Source organism: Pelodiscus sinensis, chromosome 1 (assembly GCF_049634645.1).
Source record: "Pelodiscus sinensis isolate JC-2024 chromosome 1, ASM4963464v1, whole genome shotgun sequence".
NCBI classification, from domain to species: domain Eukaryota; kingdom Metazoa; phylum Chordata; order Testudines; family Trionychidae; genus Pelodiscus; species Pelodiscus sinensis.
In genome coordinates this window covers 81,607,396-81,629,505 of record NC_134711.1, presented here as the reverse complement: position 1 = coordinate 81,629,505, position 22,110 = coordinate 81,607,396, and the positions used below count along the sequence as shown (strand labels likewise).

At 44.4% G+C, this 22,110-nt stretch overlaps 1 protein-coding gene and 1 pseudogene across 1 annotated transcript in view; both read left to right on the top strand.

Moving 5' to 3' along the window:
- LOC102462584 (leukotriene A-4 hydrolase) overlaps positions 1-5,717 on the top strand; it is a 30,763-nt gene extending 25,046 nt beyond the window's left edge. The window contains exons 16-19 of the mRNA XM_075933721.1: positions 1,873-1,968; positions 2,950-3,032; positions 4,127-4,231; positions 5,103-5,717. Of these exons, the coding sequence (XP_075789836.1) occupies positions 1,873-1,968; positions 2,950-3,032; positions 4,127-4,231; positions 5,103-5,226 (408 nt within the window). The 3' untranslated portion in view covers positions 5,227-5,717. The remainder of the gene's footprint in view (positions 1-1,872; positions 1,969-2,949; positions 3,033-4,126; positions 4,232-5,102) is intronic.
- Positions 5,718-8,391: 2,674 nt separating this feature from the next.
- On the top strand, positions 8,392-21,930 carry LOC142829072 (leukotriene A-4 hydrolase-like; annotated as a pseudogene).
- The last annotated feature ends 180 nt before the right edge of the window (positions 21,931-22,110 follow it).

Here is a 22,110-nt window from a genome sequence, read left to right as displayed (position 1 = left end):
CCATTATGATCATCTAGTCTGACCCCCTGCACAGTGCAGGCCACAGAATCTCACCCACCCCTCCTAGAATAATCCTCTCACCTATATCTCAGATATTGAAGCCTTCAAGTACTTTGAAGACCCCAAGATGCAGAGAATCCTCCAGCTGTGATCTGTACCCCATGCTACAGAGGAAGGCGAAAAACCTCCAGGGTCTCTGCCAATCTACCCTGGAGGAAAATTCCTTCCCGATCCCAAATACGGCGATCAGCTAAACCCTGAGCATGTGGGCAAGACTCACCAGCCAGACACCCAGAAAGTTCTCTCTAGTAATTCCTATCATCCCTCCATTGACCTATTTCCCACTGATAATGAATGGTCAATTAGTTACCAAGATCATGTTATCTCATCAAACCATCCCCTTCATAAACCCATTATATTCTTATACTCAGTGGTTACCAAACTTTTTTATGCCATGGACTCGTAAACCAATTCACAAATGATTGGTGGACCAATATAATTTTATATGCATATTTGCTTTATACCTTTTGACCCTTTAAGCTCTGACCCCCTACTGCCCACACCATCACCCTCTTGGCCTGTGACCCCCACCGTGCCCTTACTCATCCCCCTATATGCCCCCACCCCACCCCCAGAGCGAGGCTTCTCCTTCAAATGGGAGAGTGGCCATTACTGCTGTATGGGCAGGGAGAGCAGAGCGGCCCTCCTCCTTCAAACCTCCTCTGTCCCCAAGTACGTTTTGCGCCTCTGTGGGTGGGTGGGGAGAGCACAGAGCCCCAGCTGGCCATTATGGGAGGGAGGAGGAAGGGAAGTGCCTCAGCTACAGCACTTGTGGCTGCCACCACAAAAGTAGCCACACCGGGGGGGAGGGAGCCGCCTCCTGCTCTGCCTCAGCCCCAGTGCTGTCGCCTGCAAAAGCGGCTGCGCAGGTGGGGGGAGCACTGAGCTCTGGGGAGGCACTTCCTGCTCCGCCTCCTCTTGCTGACAAAAGCAGCCATAGGGGCAGGGGAAGCAGCTGTTGGTGGCACGCACGCCTCCCTCCTTCGTGCCTCTCTGGCCCCAAGCACATCTCCCCAAGTGTGGAGTGGGTAGGGAGGTGCCTCCTGCTGTCACCACCTGAGCCACCATGGCTGCTGGGAACAGCTGACTTGAGCTCTGACAGCCGCCATGGACGGCAGCCCACTGCCCCTCCTTAGTAAAGCAGACACTGTATACTCTGTGATAAAAACTGAACAATGCAAATTACAAAAATCATTGATCATTTGTAGCAGTTTACTTCTAGTTTTTCTGAAGGGTGCACAAAATGAGAAATGGACCTGGTGCAATATCCTTATTTTTGTGTGGCTTTTGGTCCTACTTCACAAGTATTTCAGTCTAATTCTCCTCTTGACAAAAGTTCATGTTATGGCAGAAGTATATACTGCAATTGTTGTACTTCATTTTTTAGTGTGTTTTTAATAATCACTTAAATTTACATTGCACTCTATCTGTAATAAGAAACACAACGATGAAAACAAAAAGCCATTCAACAAGCCCAGGGGAGCCAACAGGATTGCCGGGCCTCTGGGCAATGTGGGGCTGGCTCCATGTTCCTGGAAGGGGTGGGGTCTGGGTGGGAGGGGCTGGTCTGGGACAGCCTCAGTCCTCCTGCGCTGCCCTTGCCTCTTCCCTCGTTGCCAGGTCTGAACAAGCCCTACAGCTTTCCCCTTTCTGGGTCCATTTTCTGTAACCTTGCAACTTAACTTTATATAATAAATATTGCTTTTAATGTTTGCTTGAAATTAAATGTAGATGTCCAAAATCAAAAGCAGACAGATGATGTCTTTGTAGATAAAGCCAATTCTTAACTATGGTTTTTCTTCATTTGTTTAGGCCAAAGACAGTGATTTGTGCTCATTCAGTTCAGCAGATCTAAAGGATTTGTCATCCCATCAGTTGATTGAGTTCCTGGGACTGTTGCTATTGGAGGTAAGTGCAGGCTAGAAGTAGGGTGACCTCCTAAGAATGCAAGCAAAGGCATAAATCTGTTTTGTAAAACTAGGGAGCATGTACATTGCTTTATGCTTCTGAAAATCCTTAGTGATTCTATTTAAAATCTCTTGCTGTTTTTTTGGGGACAGTTGCTAAGAGACCTCCAGATCTTCCTTGATTCTTGACCTGATGGGCAGCATGAGATTTTCAGTCAAGGAGGCATAAACAAAATTTGAGAAGTGATTTGTTTGAATTTAGCTTTTGTATATTGTGTGACTAAGCTTTGATTAAAACTGTACCCAAAGGGCTCCTAGTTTGGAGGGTTTCAGTAATACTAGGTCTGTACTAATACTTCAGAGACTAAAGCTATGTCTACGCCACGGATCTTAGAGCTGCACATCTGTACCTCTGCAGCTCCTGTGTAGTTGCTCTATAGTTAAACCATGCCCCGCGTGCAGCGGTAGCTATGTAGGCATGAGAGCTTCCCCCTCTGATATAGTACTGTCCACACCAGCGCTTTTTGTCAGTGAAACTGACATTGGCCAATGGGGGGAGGTTTTTTACCAACAAAAGTGCTAATGAGGACTAGGGATGTCAGTTAACTCGTGGCCTGGCTGGGCTGGTGCAGCTCCTCACTTGCAGTGCAGTGCAAGGGGCCCAGCCGCTACCTGCAACAGGCTCCCATTCTGGCCGGAACAGCCCCGTTGCATCACCCCTCTCTGTTTAAGTAGTTAAGCGGTTAACTGATTAAACCAGAGTTTACATCCCTAGTGTGGACAAAGCCTATTTATCCCTTGCTCCTTCCTTCCTAAGGTGGATTGTAGCAAATGGAGAAAATGTGCAAGCACTTAACAGAAACCTCATAGCTATTGATAAATATTTTCTCCCTTGTAATGAGTCTTCCTTCTAAATCTTGCCTCTCTCAGAAAACATGAGTTGAAGTATTCCTTGCTAATTTTGCAACTTTTTTTTTTTTAGGCACCACTTCCAGTGTCACATGTAAAGCGAATGCAGGAAGTTTACAACTTCAATGATGTAAACAATTCTGAAATAAGGTTCAGGTTAGTAAGAGTATGGAAATTGCCACATGCAAAGTATTTGATAAGGAAAAATACTACCTCATACAATGTGAGAAGTTCTATGATACTAAAATGTAACCGGGCGCACTTGAATAGTAATGACTTCTAGTACATGTAACTCTTACATGTGCAATATTCCTGTGTTCTAACTAATGATGCAATGGAAAAATATATTCCAGTCTGAGCATCAGAAATTAGAAGTTATCTAGTCTGTTCTTATGCTGTGTCCACTTCACTTTTAAATGTGACTTTCTCCATAGAGTACATGCTGTCTTTAAAGTGAACACTTTTCCAAAATTTCTACTTATCAGACAAAAAATTCTTATATGCCCAATAATTCTAGTTTATAACTTTCACTATACATTTCTTTGTCTGTTGTACTTATATATGCTTAAAACATATCTGTACCCCTAATTATGTTGCTGGAACTCTAAAAATATATTACTGTGAGGTATTATATTATAACTTTTTTAGAACTGGCAACATTACCTAGTTTTCCCTTGTAACAAACTTGCCACAGAGTTTTCGTGGTGGTGATTTCGTGTCGTATCTCGCTAGGTGTACAGTAATCCTTTGCCATTTACCATTGACATTTAAGTTTTTAGAATGTAGTTCCCAGTTAATATACTGATACTAAGTTCTATTACATTTGCTTTATTTTTAAAAATAAAAATAAAGCAAATTTATTATAAAAATATGAGCTTGCAAATAGGCATTTACCGCTATGTAGTGATTTTCACCAAGTATCAGCACCCTGATCAATGGGACCCTGATTGGTCTAATTGCCTCTTTGCGAATGTGTATGTCCATTATAAGAGAAATAATTGCAAAATTCAGTATGAAATAATTGCAAGAATTTGTATCAGGAAACCCAGAGACCCTGTTCAGTTTCATGAACTTAAAGTATTTATCTGATTGTCATGTTGCACATTTAGTAGAATGACCTCTTCATTCTTAGGGTGGATTTAGGGAACATCATATTGGGTATTAGTAATAGAAGATAGGTTGAAAACTGCTACAAACAAAAATGGACAGTCACCTGAGAGGAAAAATTTATGTTTTACTACATTTTTCAGATGGTTACGCCTCTGCATCCTAGCCAGCTGGGAGGAAGCTATTCCTCTGGCTCTAAAAATGGCTACAGAACAAGGCAGGCTGAAGTTTACTCGTCCCTTGTTTAGGTAAGAATCACGTGCAGAACTTACAAAGGTCTGCTTTATTTTGTATTGTGGTTACTCCTATTCAGCACAGCCAATAAGTCGTCTTTGAATTACAGGCAGTCCCCGGGTTACGTACAAGATAGGGACTGTAGGTTTGTTCTTAAGTTGAATTTGTATGTAAGTCGGAACTGGTACATATTGTAGGGGAAACTCTAGCCAAACATTTCTCCAGAACTCAGTTTTATTCTCCCTCACCTCACTTCCCTCAGTCCTTTATTCTCAAGCTGAGGTGTCTGCTGAGAAAAGCCGCTCCGCGTCTCACTGGTCTGCTGGGGGGAAGCAGCTAGTGCGGGGTTGCCTCACCCCGTTTGTAAGTAGGGATCCGATGTAAGTCGGATCCATGTAACCCGGGGACTGCCTGTAATTCCTCTTAGAACTAGAGCAGATTTCTTAGAAAAATCATAAAATCTGCATCTTTCTGAAGTTTACTCGTCCCTTGTTTAAGTAAGAATCACGTGCAGAACTTACAAAGGTCTGCTTTATTTTGTATTGTGGTTACTCCTATTCAGCACAGCCAATAAGTCGTCTTTGAATTAATTCCTCTTAGAACTAGAGCAGATTTCTTAGAAAAATCATAATATCTGCATCTTTCTAAAGTAAGTGACTGATGATAAAACTTTGAACATACGTATATTTAATTATTTGAAGAGCAAATTGAAGTTATGGTATCAATTTTTTAACATAAAAATCAAGCAAACTTAGATTAGAGCAGAAAGATTTATGTAAAGGATAATTTCATATAAAATTATCAGCGTAAGAATAATATTTTCAGGTGAAAATCCATATTCAGATTAGTTTCTCGTTTATACTTAAATTATGGAATTTCTTTCAGGGACCTTTACAACTTTGAGAAGTCTCGTGATCAAACCGTCAGCACGTTCATGAAGCATAAAGCGTACATGCACCCTGTGGCTGCAATGCTGGTGGCCAAAGACTTGAAAGTGGATCAGAAATAGACTCTTTAAAAAGCTATGGCAAACTACTGAAACAGAACTATAACTCTGCAAATTGTGTTAACATGCATGCTTGATTACCTATCTGATGTTGTGTTTTGCTACGGTGGCCATAATTTGGCTTAAATGGATCTTCAAGATAAAGTTTAAAAGCTTCAGTCTTGTACCTTGAATGAAACTTTTAAACACTGGTAAATCTTTGGGAGATGAATGAATGGCTTTAATACAAACAAATTATAAAAGTACTTAGTAGAAAAGATTACTTTTCTGGGATGCATTTGTGTTCGTCAGTCATGTCTGTTTTTTTTACAAATTTTGGACAAAATCAAAATTTTTTTGGTACAGGCTTTCATACAGCAACACATAATTGAAGTCCTAAGTCTTCAAATATTTGTTTAAAATGAATCTTTTTAATAAAACAGCCAACCTGTCTGGTCTTATGCAATCAACGAGGATTGAAATTAACAATGTCATAATAAATAGCTTTTCCTTGATGTCTTCAGATATTTTGATTTCTAGACTAAACCTGGAAGTTTAAGTTCCAAGCACCTTCAATCATGTTTAAACTTAGGTTTGTACTTGTGGCCTATTTCTTGGGATCTGAACAATTTTATTTCTCCTTCCAAATTGACACCAATTACCTGTTGTGCTGTATGCAGTATAACAACTGGAACTGATGTTAAAATTCAGTGGTAGGGTTTGAGGGTTTTTTTGCGGTGGGAAAGGTGGGGTCAAAAAAGCTCTGAATTTTGACCATCTGAAATTTCAGCACTAAACTTTAGGCTTCACAGCCAGCTTCATAACTGATTCTTAAGAAGTATTTTTGAAACACTTCAAAAGATTTGAAGAACAGTTTAAATAAAAGTTGTTTGCAATTTCTGAAGTGTATTTTTAACCAGCCCTAGCAATAACCATTTTTACTGATACATGTCTCTAAAATGGAAGCTAGCACACAATAGCTGAATGCTGAACAAATTAACACAATCCAATCTTGTACAGTAAAACTCCAGTTGTTCGGCGTCCAGTGGTCCGGAATTCCCGATAGTCCAGCACCAACTGGAACCCAGAAATGCTGGGCCAGCCGGACAATTGGAGCTGCTCTGCCCCTGGCTTCCCCAAGTCCGACTCTGGTCAGTTTCAGCAGCAGCGACTTGGGGAACCCAGGGGCAGAGCAGCTGGGGTGCTGCCAGGTTGGTCCCGCAGCGCCGCCCCTCACCTGAGCAGCGCTGCGGGACCAATCCGGCAGCACTCCAGCTTCTCTGCCCCCCCCCCCCCCCCCCCCCCGGCTTCCCCAAGTCTGCTGCTGCTGAAACTGATGAGTGGTGGACTTGGGAAAGCCGTGGGGCAGAGCAGCTGGAGTGCTGCCCATGCTGTGCAGTTCCCCCACTGACACCCTCCCCACTAGACTCTTCATAGCCCCCCTTCTGGTACTCCGGCATATCCAATAATCCGGCACCCCCATAGAGGACAGAATAAGGCTGGCCTCTACAGAAACCCTGTGAGAAGGACTAAGGAGTACCTCTAATAGCTTTGTAGTAATGGGCAGGGAAGCTCCCCACTCCATCTCCAGGCATGTTAGCAAACATTTCCTGGAAAAGCTTCCCTGGTGGTACGGACATTCTGGGCTGGGAGGTTGGAATCCATATTTGTTGTCTCACAAGTTTTTTATTTCCAGAATTTGGTCAGTATGAGACTTTGGGGAACAGTTTTTATCATTTCAATTATAATCTCTATTAAGGATGAATTCCAAGTTCATATTCCTTTTCTCAGTAACTTGTAACTGCTTCAGAAGTTTCCTTTTGAGTGTTCCAAGATTGATTTCAAGCAAGAGGCAAATGTTTCTGGAAAGTTTATCTAAAGTCTATTCCATTGTTTCTTATTCGGATAAGAAACTACTTTCCTCCTATGTTACTATTGTTCAGATGCTGCATTTGATAAATTCCGGCAAAATGTACTACCTGTACACACCTCTAGTTATCACTCATCAATTTTCAATTAGGCAGCTACATTTTAATGTTTTCTTCTGTGTATACACACAACCCTGTATTTTGAAAACTTTTTTGGCCTTGTCTATACCTAGGCTGAAATTGATTCTCTGACAATTGATTTAGCAGGTCTGATAAGGACTCCCTAAATCAAAGGCTGATGGTATCTTATTCAACCCTATTACTCCAAGGCTACGTCTAGACTGGCATGATTTTCCACAAATGCTTTTAATGGAAAAGCTTTTCCGTTAAAAGCATTTGCGGAAAAGAGCGTCTAGATTGGCACGGATGCTTCTGTGCAAAAGCATCCATGGCCAATCTAGATGCGCTTTTGCACAAAAAAGCCCCAATCGCCATTTTCACGATCAGGGCTTTTTTGTGCAAAACAAATCTGAGCTGTCTACACTGGCCCTTTTGCGCAAAAGGACTTTTGCCCAAACAGGAGCAGCATAGTGTTTCTGCAAGAAGCACTGATTTCTTACATGAGATAGTCAGTGTTCTTGTGGAAATTCAAGTGGCCAGTGTAGACAGCTGGTAAGTTTTTTTGCAAAAGCATCTGCTTTTGAGGAAAAACTTGCAAGTCTAGACACAGCCCAAGGGTCACAAGGAGTGAGGGACCTGCACCGGAGAGTTTCTTTCCCCGATAGACCTCCTACAGTGGGGCCACCCCAAAAATTCAGTTTAAGGTGCATGGATTCTAGCTACACTATTGTCACAGCTGGAATTGTATCTTAAGTATTGTATGTATCGTAACAAAAATGTTATTTATACATTTGCTGCTAGTGATCTGTCATGGAGGTTTTTAAAGTTCAGCTTTCACGGGGGCGGGAGGGGAGAGACTTTTCAAAAACATCTAGAAGTTCCCCTTTGAAGAGACACAGCACGACAGGCGGAATTTCGGCCCGAGGGGACATGAGAAGCTGCAAGCGAAAGGGGCTCGGCCGGGGGCCTGCAGCGCCGAGCACCCCAGGAGCGGGCTGAGCGCTGCGCTCCTGCCCCGCTGCCCGCTGCGCTTGGCAGGCGCCACCGTCCGCTGCAGCCACGTCCCGGCCCCCGAGCCCTTGTGTTCGCTTCGGGCCGCCAAGGCGGGAGCGCTGCGGGGCTGAACCGCGACCCCCTCCCCTCGGCGCGGCCCCGCCCCTCCCTCTCTCCGCCGGCTGCGAGGCAGGTGCGAGCCGCAGCCATGGCCGAGCCGGACCCGAGCTCCTGCGCCGCGCCCGCCCAGCACCGCGCGCAGCACCTGCACCTGCGCTGCCGCGTGGACTTCGCCAGCCGCTCGCTGCGGGGCACCGCGGCCCTCACCGTGCGCGTCGAGCGGGACGGGCTGCGCTGCCTGGTGAGGGGGGGCTGCTGCGGGGCCGCCTTTCCCCCCGGCCCGGCACTGGGCGGGACCCCCGGGATTTCCAGGTGGCGCTGGGGCTAAGCAGTTGGAAAACACATTTGGTTGGGTCCGTGCCCCCTGACCCTGTGGGGTCTTGCTGTGCCCCTTTTCCCTGCTCCAGGCAGAGCTCTGTATATTTTCGGTGATGCCCAGAACAGGTCCCTGTCCTCCCCCCCCACACACCTGCCTCAGGCTCTGAGAGGGAGTTTGGATGTGGGCGGGTGTTTGGGGTGCAGGTTCAGGGCTGGGGTGTGGGACATGGGTTGGGTTGGAGATGAGGAGTTTGGAGTGAGGGATGGAGCAGGGGGAGGACTCCTCTCAACCTCCCCCTGTCAGGAGAGGTGAGCTCTGGAGGAAGAGCTCACCCCTCTGCCCTCCTCCCCAAGCAGCAGCTGGCGAGCACCTGCAGCACAGAGCTGCAAGGTGAGAGCAGCTGCCCAGGCAGGCAGGAATACTCCCTGGGACACACCTGTGGGTGGCAGGCACGACTAGGGAAGAGACCCAGTCCTGAACATTGGTGGAGCCTGGGCACCATGCACCTGTACAGCTTGCCACCCCTGGCTCCCTGCCCTGGTCTCTTGTCAGCCTGGGCTGCCTCAGGGTGTCATGCAGCACAGGCTCCATGTTACTTTGGCACACACAGGTCCTGGTGCGCTCCCTCCTACGCACAGGACTTTTCTTGTGACACACCTGGTGTCTGTGACCCATGTACTTTGGGCCCTTGGGGCTGACACACTCTCATGCTGAGAAATCAACACTATCTAGATACCTAGCAACTGTGCAGCACCAGCAAGAAACACTTCTTTTGTGCACATGTAAATGATACAAGCCAACGGTTCTCAACCAGGGATGTGTCTCCCTCGAGATAAACAGAGGTCTTCTGGGGTACATCAGCTCAACTAGGTATTTGTCTAATTTTACAGGAGGCTACATATAATGCACTAGTGAAGTCAGTACAAACTAAAATTATTACCAACAATGACTTTTTATACTGGTCTGTATATTGCACACTGACATGTAAATACAATATTTATATTCAAATTAATTTATAATTATATGCTAAAATTAAGTAATCAAATTTTCAGTAGTAACGTGCTGTGACACTTCTGTATTATTATATCTGATTTTGTAAACAAGTAGTTTTTTAAGTGAGGTAAAACTTGGAGGAATGCAAAGACAAATCAGACTAGTTATCTGGAAAAGTTGAGAGCCATTGACATGAGCAATACACTTGAAGGTTAGCTTTCCGTAACTAGTGTATGATGGCAACCATGGCATACGCTTCTTTCAGACCTTTTCTTATTTTTAATTTACTTTAAGATAAAGTAAATGTAGGGCCTCTTAGCAGGGAAGAAGAGCTCAAAACATCAAAATGACTGAGGTGTTTAATGCCCCTGTTTTAGACTTCCCTAAAAACGTTAATGGTGGCCAGATATTCAGCACATTTGATATTAATAATTAGGGGGAAGTCACACAAGCCAAATTAGGGAAAGACTGGGGTAAAGAACATTTAGATAAGTGATATGTATTCAAATTGGCAGGGCCAGATGAAATTCATCCTAGGCTACTGAAGGAAATAGCTCAAGCAATCTTGGCTAGCACTGATCTTTGGGAACTCAATAAGGACTGGTAAGGTCCCAGAGGACTGGAGAAGGGAAAACATAGAACATACCTTTAAAAAGAAAAACAAAGAGGACCCAAGGAATTATAGCATGTTGAGCAGCAGTTGGCAATTAGCAACCCATGGGTCGACTGCAGCTCATCAGGCTTCTATGTGTGGTACATTCTAGCTATGGGGTAGGCATGTGATAGTGTAAATGGTAAACCTATGAGCCTGGGCTCATCATGACACCTTCATAGTTACATGCAGCTCTCCTCCCTCTGGCTGCTGCCTCTGTATCAGAGCCAACAGCGCAGGGAGGAAGGGGCAGGTGGGAGCCAGTGCACACAGGGAGCCAGCTTTTAAGCTGCCTGTTCCCCCACTCCCATGCAGCTGCCTGCTTGCCCCCGCCATGAAGCAGTTGGGGTGGGGTGGGGAAGAAGACAGGCAGCTCTGCGAGAAGTGGTGCTCATGCTTGCAAGGAGCTGTCTTAAAAGCTGGCTCCCTATGAACGCTGGCTCTCGCCTGCCTCCTTTCCCCCTATGTTGCTGCCTACAGAGGCAGTAGCGTAGTCGGGGGAGGGGGGGAGACTGCATGTAACTCTCAAGGTTAACTAATGAGCCCAAGCTCATTGGTTAATCGTTTACACCAGGGATGGGGAACTTTTTTTGGGTTGGGGGCTGCTAACCCACAGAAAAGTCAGTTGCGGGGGCCACACACAAATGAGAAGCAAAAACAAAAAACCCAAACACTCGCTGATGTGGTCAACTGAGAATGAGAAAGACACCCCCCAAATTCCCATTGCACAACAGAGCCTAAGGGGGGCCAGGTTACAAGATTTTTGTGTGCTCCAGCCCCCATAAGGGAGTGGGGGGAGGGCTAGAGCACCAGCTCAGACTCCCCAAAGCTGGGGGGGAGTCCAGAGCCTTGGGGGCCAGATTCAGGCAACCTGGGGGCTGCATCCCTTCTCTGGGCCTTAGGTTCCCCACCCCTAGTTTACACTGTCATATGCCTATTTCCTTCTCCCACGTGTAACCATGTAACCACTGAAATTTCTCAGCGGGTACACGTTTACCTGTGTAAACGAATATTAATATCCTTAGTACGCAAGTGAAATTAGCAAAATTACCCTATTCCAGGAGACTTTCTTGGTAACGACAATCTTGCAGCCCGCTCGCTAGCCTAGGTTGCCTGTTGCTGATGTAGAGGATAATAAGGGTATAAGGCAGTGGTCTCCAACCTTTTTAACCACAAGATCACTTTTTCAATTTAAGTGCAATGTAAGATCTACCTCAAATCCAATACCCTTGCCCCACTTCCTTCCCACCCCTTCTTTAAGGCGCTGCCCCTGCTCTACCCTTTCTTAGAGGCCTCACCCTGCTCACTCCATTCCCCTTCACCCACCCACCCCATCCTCACTCACTTTCACCAGGCTGGGGTAGGGGGTTTGGGTGCAGGCTCTGGTTTTTGGGCCAAGGGGTGTGGAGTGTGGGAGGGTCTCTGGGGTTAGCCCAGGGCAGGGGATTGAGGTCCAGGAGTGGGTTAAGGGTGCATGGTTTGGGAAGGAGTTTGGGTGCAGGAAGATTGGTGTCTGAGGCAGGAGGTTGGGTGCAGGATGAGGCTCAGGGCTGGAACAGGTGTTCACAATTCAGACTCTGGCTGGGCACTGTTTTACTGAGCTGGCTTCCGGGTGGTGGAGCAGTGGGATTAAGGCAGGCTTACTCCTGCCCTGGCCCTGCACCACTCCTGAAAGCAGCTGGCATGTACAGCAATGGCTCCATGCTGCCATGTACTGCCCCATATCTATAGGCACCGAGCCCACAGCTTCTGCTGGCCACAGTTCCCCATTACTGATCAATGGGAGCTGCAGGAGTGGTGTCTGCAGGCCAGGACAGCATGTGGAGACTCCCTGCTCTGCCTTTCTCAAGGGCTGCAGGGATGTGCCAGGTCCACTTCCAGGAGCAGCAATTACTATGTGGATAATTACTCTAGCCACAATGGGTTAGGCATTTTAGAACTCACTGCTAAATACTTAACTGTAAGTATAAGATAGAAATGAAAATTATGAAATGCACAGGCCAGTCAAAAACCAAAAATAACCCACTTTGCAAGCAGTAACAGAAGTCACAACAGCCTCTTGCCACGTCTGTGTTGGGTCAGGAGATTAGAGTGAAGCACAGTGTGGCTACGTCTACACTGGCCCCTCTTCCGGAAGGGGCATGTAAATTTCACGAGTCGTCGTAGGGAAATCCGCGGGGGATTTAAATATCCCCCGCAGCATTTAAATAAAAATGTCCGCCGCTTTTTTCCGGCTTTTAAAAAAGCCGGAAAAGAGCGTCTAGACTGGCCCCGATCCTCCGGAAAAAGTGCCCTTTTCCGGAGGCTCTTATTCCTACTTCAAAGTAGGAATAAGACCTTCCGGAAAAGGGCACTTTTTCCGGAGGATCGGGGCCAGTCTAGACGCTCTTTTCCGGCTTTTTTAAAAGCCGGAAAAAAGCGGCGGACATTTTTATTTAAATGCCGCGGGGGATATTTAAATCCCCCGCGGATTTCCCTACGACGACTCGTGAAATTTACATGCCCCTTCCGGAAGAGGGGCCAGTGTAGACGTAGCCTGTGTGTTTGTGAGAATGACAGAGACACACACAGTGTGTGAGAGTGACGGAGATTTGCATTGCCAAGCTCCCTCCATCCACTTCTCTCTGTGTTGAGATAAGATACACAAGTTGCAAAAGGAGTGACCCGCTGACATCAGCACCCTCCTTTTCTCTCTCTCTCACCCAGCACAGCAAGTAGAGTTTTGCAGGGGGAGGAGGGTAGCTCCAAGGCAGAGGGCAGACGCAGCATGACAGTGGGTGGAGGCGCAGCTGAAGTGCCAGTGTTTGATAGCTTCCTGGCCAAACCAGTCAGGATCACCTGTCAGAGGCTCCAAGATCTACTGGTAGATCCCGATCTACTGGTTGGTGACCACTGGTATAAGGAATAGACTGCATCTATATGTCAAAAACATGTCATGTCAAACCAATCTAACTTTTTTAAATGCTTAGTGACAGTCCCATGTGACAGTCTTATAAGCAAACTAAGGAAATGTGGTCTAGATAAAACTATAAGGTGGGGGCACATCTGGTGGAAAGACTCTAGTTAAAGACTAGTTAACAATGGATTACTGTTAAACTAGGATGGTGTAATCAGTAGCGTTCCACAGAAGTCAGCCCTGGCTCTGATATTAATTATTTTCATTAAAGATATGGATAGTACGCTTATAAAATTTTCAGATGATACCAAGATTGGAGGGGTTACGAGCACTTTGGAGGACAGGACTACAAGTCAAACTGACCTTCACACAAATGAGAGAATAGATCTAAAATGAGCCAGATGAAATTCAGTAAAGATCAATGCAAAGTACTGCAAATAGGAAGGAAACATTTAATACACAATTATAAAATTTAGAATAACTGGCTAAGTGGTAGTGCTGCTGGAAAAGATGTGGGTTTATAGTGGACCACATATCAAATAGAAATCAACAATGTAGTGTATTTGTGAAAAAGACTAATATTCTGGGATGTAAGAGGAGTTTTGTATGTAAGACACAGGAGGTAATTATTCTCTTCTGCTTGACATGAATGAGGACTCAACTGAACTACTGTGCCCACTTGTGAGACCCTCCTCTCTTTCTCTCCAGTTGGGATTTTATATCTACTTCTGGTGTGGCTTTATATTTTTAGGTTATTGCTCATGAAATCTCTCACAGCTGGACAGGAAACTTGGTAACAAATAAAACATGGGAGCATTCTTGGTAGGTGTAATACTGAGTACATTAAGAAAAATTGACTTTTCTCTCCTTTACAAAAGTTCTGAGGAAATGTTTTGCCTTCTCACTTGAATTAATGTTCCTGATAATTCTCTAGGCTAAAGGAGGGACACACTGTTTACTTGGAATGCAGGATAAATACAGTGGTAGACACAAACTCTCTCACTAAACTGATCCTCAACATGAATGAAGTAGATCCTGATTTTGCACAGTCTTCCGTTCCATATGAGAAAGGCTTTGCTTTGCTTTTCTACCTTGAACAGATTTTTGGAGGGCCAGGTTGAGTATTAATAGTTCTATTTTAGAAAGGATTCTTGCTTTGCTTTCAACCACTGGTTTTGTTAATGGATACTTTTTTAATGTAGATGTCTTCATTGGCTTCTTGAAGGCTTATATTCAGTAGTTTGCCTATAAGAGTGCTGTGACTGAGGATTAGAAGAAGTTCTTGTATTCCTACTTCAATGATAAGGTTAGATGTTGCTTCTGGCTAATTGAAATCCTACAATTGTGTGAAACTAGCAGAGTGTATTCTACTTGAGCATATCTCAGGAACCCGAAGCTGTGCCATATGGTCAGAGTACAATAGGTTTGATAAATAAAAGATCACTGCCTTTCTTAAAATTTTTTGGTGTACATATATCTTCACCCTCTTTTCTATATGGAGAATATGTAAAGATGTAGCATAAAATCTTCTAAACATGGGTATGGGCTATGTTCAAAGTACAGTTATTCAAATGTAAACCACATAGGAATCATCACTTTAGATCAAGTTATTCATATAATCCAAAACTCAAGATTTAAACTGATTAGAGTTGCAAATTGCAAACTTTTTTTTCTCTAAAGCTTAGCTAATAAACTGAATAAGGATTTGTGTTGTTTGTAGGGGGGTGTTATCAACAAAGTTGACTGGAGTGCCTGGATGCACAGACCTGGTATGCCACCAGTAAAACTGATGTAATTTTTTCTCTCTTCTCTTGTCTTTCTCACCTGTTTGTGCTTATTCCCAAACATCAATTAACTATTTTAAAAAACATTTATTAGAGCGGGTCAGAAACTTTCCAACTTTTTAATTCAGAAAATAAGATTTTGTAGATGTCTTCTCTCTGTGTGGTGGAAAATATGAATTCTAGTACTTTCCAAAATGAGAGAAGTTTGAAAAATTGCCATAGAAAATGAAAAAAATTGAAAGCGTTTTGCCACTGGAAACCTCTGCAAGAAAAAAAATCCCACTTTCTAAACAGGTGGAGTGTGTATGATTTCTAAGTATATGTGTGTTCTGAGTTTGACTACAAGATATCGATCACCTGCAGTCAATACAGAATGGCAATATTGACAATAGAAGTCACAAATGTAACGAAGAGTAGAGTTGCTGTGAAAAAGGAGAGCATAGAAATGCATTTCTGTGTTGACTCTCATTGTAGCAGGTGCTCCACATTGCAACAAGATGCGCACATTATAGATTGGCTTGACAGAGTTTAATTTTTATTTTTTAAAACTTCAGCAGATAATATTGATTTGTTTTTGGATTGTTACTGACTTTTACATTTTCACAGTTACTAAAAACTGAGTTTTAAGCATGTTCAGTTTGTATTGGTCTATAATTCCGCAGTGGTTGAAATTATGGGGTGGTTGGTGAGGCAGTTGTTTAGTGGCAGACATTGGGATTCAAAAAAGGTCAAGCCTCCAAAATGTTAAACACAAATTGTCAATGTCACATATCAATACACAGAATAAATATCCTTAAATCACCAAATACTGGGTTTAATTTGCTAGTTCATTTTTAACAAGCCTAATTCAAAGATATAAATCACAAGGTTTTGACTCTTAAGTTCTTAGGCAAAGTAAGAAAAATGTTGCTTATCTGTAAATTTCAGTTGTTGTCTTCCATTGACTTGTGCATGTATAGTGAAATTGATGGTTTACCAAGATTGACTGATAAAAATCTGATCCTTCCATGCCTAATTATTATAGGCCATGTTGCCATTTTTATATAATCTGTGCTACAATGCCTGTCACATACACGTGGATTTATTCACATTTCTCAAACGTAATCCTTTTGTTTTTCATTTTTATCAGATATGATACGACACTCTCAGATGCTTGTGTTGCACTGAGCCAAAAATGGATCAATGTGAGTTGTTAAAGAACTCTGCAAAGGTCTTACAGATGTTTTAACTATGCTGCAACTTGTTGAAATGAGAAACTGCATTGTATGTGTAAACTAAGTACTTAAACAGCTGTCTAGTGCATATGGATAATGTGCAAAATGAGAATATACTTGTGCATATTTTGCCTTATGCCTAAGGATTGCAATTTCAAAATGTCAGGGGTTTTTGATGGGTACGGATATGGAAATAATTCTCCATTACTAATTATATCATCATACTAATACTGACCTTCCTTTGTAAAGCAGGCGGCATACACTCGGTAAAAACTAAACAAAGCAAATTACAACAAATCAGAATATTTATAATAATTTGCTTTTTAGTTTTCCACGAAAGTGCACAAAATGAGTAATGTATCCTGTGTAACATCCTTATTTTTGCCATTTTTTTGTGTGTGCGCATGCGTGCGTGCGTGCGTGCGTTGGCCCTACTGTGCATTTACTACAACCTAAATCTCCTCTTGACAAAGGTTCATATTATAAAAAAGTCAACATTGCAATTGTTGCACTTAACTGTTTGGTTTTTATTAATAAGAATCTCTTAAATTTACCTTACATTTTGTCTCATCTTTAATAGGAAATGAAATGGTGGAAACAAAAACACACTAAACGAACCCCATGGCTTTCTACTTTCTGGATTCTTTGTTTTCTTCAACCTCATAACTGAAACCCTAAAAAGTAATATTTTTGTGTAAAAGATACTTGAATTTAAATGCAGGTGTCCAAAATCAAAAACAGGCAGATGATGTCTTTGATAAAGCCAACTATAAACTGTTGTTTTTCTTCACTTGTTTAGACCAAAGACAGCGATTTGTGCTCATTCAGTTCAGCAGATCTAAAGGATTTGTCATCCCATCAGTTGATTGAGTTCCTGACACTGTTGCTATTGGAGGTAAGTGCAGGCTAGGATTAGGGTGACCTCCTCAGAATGCAAGCAGAGGCATAAATGTATTTTGTGTCTTCCTGTACCATTCCCCCCTCTCTCCCCCCCCCCCCCCCGCTGCATCAATTTTCCTGTAAATTTCAAGTATTTCATTTTAAAAATCTTTATTTTTATTGAAAAAACATAAAGAAACTGAAAGACCAGGGAAGGAATTTAACCTCATACCAGTGTTTCTCAAGGAGGACTACGGGCCCACTTTGAGAGAGCTGCTAATGGGCCACTCTGGTTTATTTACTTAACAGCTCCACAACCACGGAGCTTGCGGCTCCCCATTGGCAGCAATTCACCATTTACCACCAAGTTTCCTGGAGATCTCCATCAAGGTTCCTGGGCTATCGCTGTGCACGTAAACAATCTTTTCCAAGGGCTCCCTCTTCACGGCAGGAGCGATCCCTGGGAAGCAGATACTCACTGTGTCTCGGGTTTTTTTTCATATTGAACATAATATACAAGAGCATGTAAGCCCTACAGTTTGTTTGGAGTTGCATACTCACCAAAGGTGCCTTCCCTGGCATTGTGCTCTGTCACAGTACTGGCCTGTGACTGGCTGGGCTGCTCCAGGGTTAAGTTGCTCAGTAGCAACTAAGATTTTTTTTGTGAACATTTTTCTCCCTTGCTCTCTAAATCTTTTTTCTAGGTCTTGCCTCCTTTCAGACACCATGAACTGAAGTATACATCTTACTATTCTTCTAACTTTGCACCTCTTTCTAGGCACCACTTCCAGTGTCACATGTAAAGTGAATGCAGGAAGTTTATAACGTCAGTGCTGTAAATAATTCTGAAATAAGATTCAGATTAGTAATAGTATGGAAATAGCATCATGAAAATTACTTAATGGAAATTGCTTCATGAAAATACGAGGTATACAGGATCTATCGTAAAAGGCTTTCTTTAGCGAAAGATCAGCCTCTAGACTACTGCTTTTCTCCGACAAAGCTCCGTGCTGAAAAAAGCGGTGGCCATTTTTATGCTAATGAAGCACGGGATATTTAAATCTCCGCTTCATTAGCAATTTCGACCTGCCTAATCTGCATCCCTCTGCTGGCAGAGGGGTGCAGTCTAGACATACCGATAGATTCCTTACTAGGTATATTAATCCAGAATTCTGAGTAATAATTCATTTAAACTTCAGTACAGCACTGTATTTCCCGACCCCCTCAGAAGCAGTGCAAAGGCGTGGGGGAGTCAGGGGTAACAGAGATGCTGAGAAAAAGGGAAGTAATTGCTGGGAAGGAGCCTAGGTAGAACTTGAAGGGTTGTTGGGTATGGGTGGGGAAAAGATGGAACAGGGTGAACGAGGAAGGAGGAGGAGTCCTCATGCAGACCCTAGCTGACACCAGCCTTTCCCATTTAGTCAGGCACATCTGCTTCTGTCCCTGTGTGTCTGTGCCCCCACTCAGCCATCCATCTTCCCCCTGTAGCTCTGCACCCCTTCCCCCTCTGCCCAGGAGACCCTGTGTCTCCATTCCCATTCCATTCCATTCAGTCCCATTCCCTGCCCCAGTCCATTCTCCCACACTAGAGGTATTGAGCCCCTCTCTTGACTGACACACACACACACACACCCTCCCACCCACCATCACCACCACCAGCAGCAGCAGCAGCCCCACACTGTCTGTCTCCTGACCTGGCATGACAGGCACTACAATACAATGTAGGAACTTTGATTTATCCCTCAATATAAAGGATAATCTTAATAAGGAGGCAGGCTCTTTCTTTTCCCTATCCTAGCTAAGGATGTCCAGGAGCGGTTGCTGTTTTCCAGTGCTACAACACACTCTACTAGGCAAAACATGGAACTGCAGAAGTTATTTTCTCCTGGGAGCTTCTGTTCTGTCCTAGAGCCCCAGCCCCCTCTGGTGGTGTGGAAAAGGCTGAACTGCAGCAGTTTTTCAGCAGAAGTTATTTTCTGAAGAAGCAAAAAATTAAGATTGTGCAGCACATGAAATATGCATTCACACAGTGGCGCAGAATCCTCCTAGGAGTAACAATGAGGCCCTGATCAGTGCTTCTGCCTATTATCATAATACAAATATATACATCATTACAAAAGCAATAATTCCAAAAGTCAGTATGGGGAAACCCAGAGACCCAGTTGAACTTCATTATGAATTTAAAGGATTTAGTATTTTACTGTCTTGTTGCATGTATGGTAGCATGATCCTGTCATTCATATGAGGTGGCTAGGAAACACCATGAAGGATACTAGTAGTGGGTGATCATAAATTTGAAATCGCTACAAACAGAAACAGGCAGGCAACTTGAAGGAGAAATTAATGTTTATGTTTTTTATATGGTTACGCCTCTGCATCCTAGCCAAGTGGGAAGATGCTATTCTGCTGGCTCTAAAAATGGCTATAGAACAAGGCAGGCTGAAGTTTATTTGTCCATTGTTTAGGTAAGAATCACCTGCAGAACTTATAAAAGAGTGTTTTTTTTTTTTTTAAATTGTGGTCACTCCTATGTAACATAGCCCATAGGACTCCTTTGAATTAATTTCTGTTTCAACTAGAGCAGACCTGTTAGAAAAAAATACAACCTGCATCCTTCTAAACTAAGTGACATAGAGTTTGCAGAGCATGCTGAACATGAATATTTCTATACTAGCCAATTAGCCCGTCATAAGATGGGATTTTCAGGTCTCTCCTCCAGGTCAGTCTTCTCTCCTGAGCCTCTAGTCGCTCGCTCCGTGTCTCTCTCTCTCTCTCTCTCTCTCTCTCTCTCCCTCCCTCCTACTGCCTCCCTCCCCCCTCAGCTCTCCTCTGCCTCCTGCCTCTCTCTCTGTCTCTCTTTCTCTTCTCCTCCCCCTCCTGCCTCTCACTCGGGGGACCGCAGAGCCCAAACAGTCGCTTGCACCACTTGCTACCACGCGGCGGCCCAGCTGAGTGGCACAGAAGTCAGCCAAGCCCCACTGCGGGAGGCGAAGGGGGTGGGGCGATGACATTCACGACCAGGGTGTGGGGTCTGGAGCCGCTGTCACGCCGCACATCACCACCCCGGTCCCCTTCGCCTCCCGCCCTGGTGCTCGGCTGACTTCTGCACCGCTCAGCCGGGCCACCGCACAGGAGCAAGCGGACATTTGGGCTCCCCTGTGGTAGCCTGGCTGAGCGGTGCAGAAGTCAGCCGAGTGCCACGGCGGGAGGCAAAGGGGAGTGGGGCAGTGACGTACACAACTGGGCCCCGCCCCCTGGCCGTGTACGTCACCGCCCTGCCCCTCTTTGCCTCCTGCCGTGGTGCTCGGCTGACTTCTGCGCTGCTCAGCCAGGCCGCCGTGGGGGAGCAAGCAGCGCAAGCGGCCACTTGGGCTTCTCTGCGGCGGCCCAGCTGAGCGGCGCAGAAGTCAGCCGAGTGCCACGGTGGGAGGTGAAGGACATGACTCAGGCAACAATGCCGCCCATAGGGAACAGCCAGCATTTCAGTGTTACAGAGTCACGGACATTGGGCTACTATATATTTCTGTATAATGGCTTTCCATGCTGTAATCTAAGTTCCTTTTGGCATGTATGTTTTTTTTAAAAAGATACAATATAGGAACTTCAAGTTGTCTCTCAGATATAAAGGATAATCTTAATATAAAGTCTTCAGTTCAAGAAAAATATTTTCAGGTGAAAATCCATATTCAGACAAGTTTCTGATTCATACTTATATTATGAAATTTTTTTGCAGGGATCTTTACAGCTTTGAGAAATCTCATGATCAAGCTACCAGCACTTCATGCAGCAGAGAGCATGCATGCACCCAGTGGCTGCAATGCTGGTGGCCAAAGACTTGAAAATGGATCAAGAACACACTGCTTAGTCTCTTCAAAAAACTATGGCAAACTACTGAAACAGAATTATAACTCTCAAAGGGTGGAACGAGGTGTACAGATAGTTCGGAATGGCTTGCTAGTTCGAACTATCTAGCCCGTGCCGCGTGTAGCCGCGCGGCACGGGGTTCGAACAAGCCGGCATTTAAAAATGGCGCCGGCCGGCTTATGCAAATGAAGCCCGGGAAATTCAAATCCCGGGCTTCATTTGCAACTGCGGATGACTACATTACCCCCGCTAGTTCGAACTAGGGTGGTAGTGTAAACATACCCAAATTGTGCTAATGTGCATGCTTCATGACTTATCTCACTTCATGTTCTGCTACCGTGGCAACAGTTTGGCTTAAATGGATCTTCAAGATGAACTTAAAAAACTTCAGTCTTGTACCTTGCATGAAACTTCAGAAAACTGGTAAATCTTTGAGAGATGAATGGCTTTAGTACAAGGGTGGGCAAAGATATTGCATGGAAGTTCATGAATGCAGATGTTACTGAAGTGGAGGAGAGGGATTCATGGTGGTAGGGTAGTCTATAAGGCTAATACTGGGGAAAGCAGTGAAGGTAAATCAGCGTAAGGTTTACCTGGTAAGCCCCTGAAGAGCTCCCCACCCTCTTACCATGCCACTCAGAGTATCAGGCTGATGTCACGGCAACCACACCACCCAGGCACTGGAGAAGCTGAGCTAATGCAGCAAGGGGAGGTGGAGCAGAAGAGAAGGGGCCAGGGACTAACCTCCACAGATGGCCAGATCACCAACTACAAGATCCTGCTCACCACACTGTCTGGGAGTAGGGGTGGCTCCTCCCAGCGAGGCTCTCCTGGCAGGAGCTCAGTGGCTGGAGAGGTGGTCCCCATGGGCTGGATGTGGATCCCGGTCATAGCTTGGACCGCCTTCTTCTCTAGTACAAACAAATGATAAAGTATTTAAAGAAAAAGATGTTTTTTCCGAGATGCATTTTGTTTGTCCATTTTGTGGTTTTGTTTAGAAATTGTGGATGAAATCAAGTCAGCTATTTTTGGCACAAGCTTTTAAATAAAATCTTTTTATAAAACAACAAACTTGTCTGTGTTCTAATTTTTAACTAGGTTTCCACACTCAACTAGGCTACATCTAGACAGCGGTGATATTTTGGGATACTAGAAGTATCCCAAAATAGCTATTCCGCGTCTTTAAACATGCCTGTTATTTTGAAA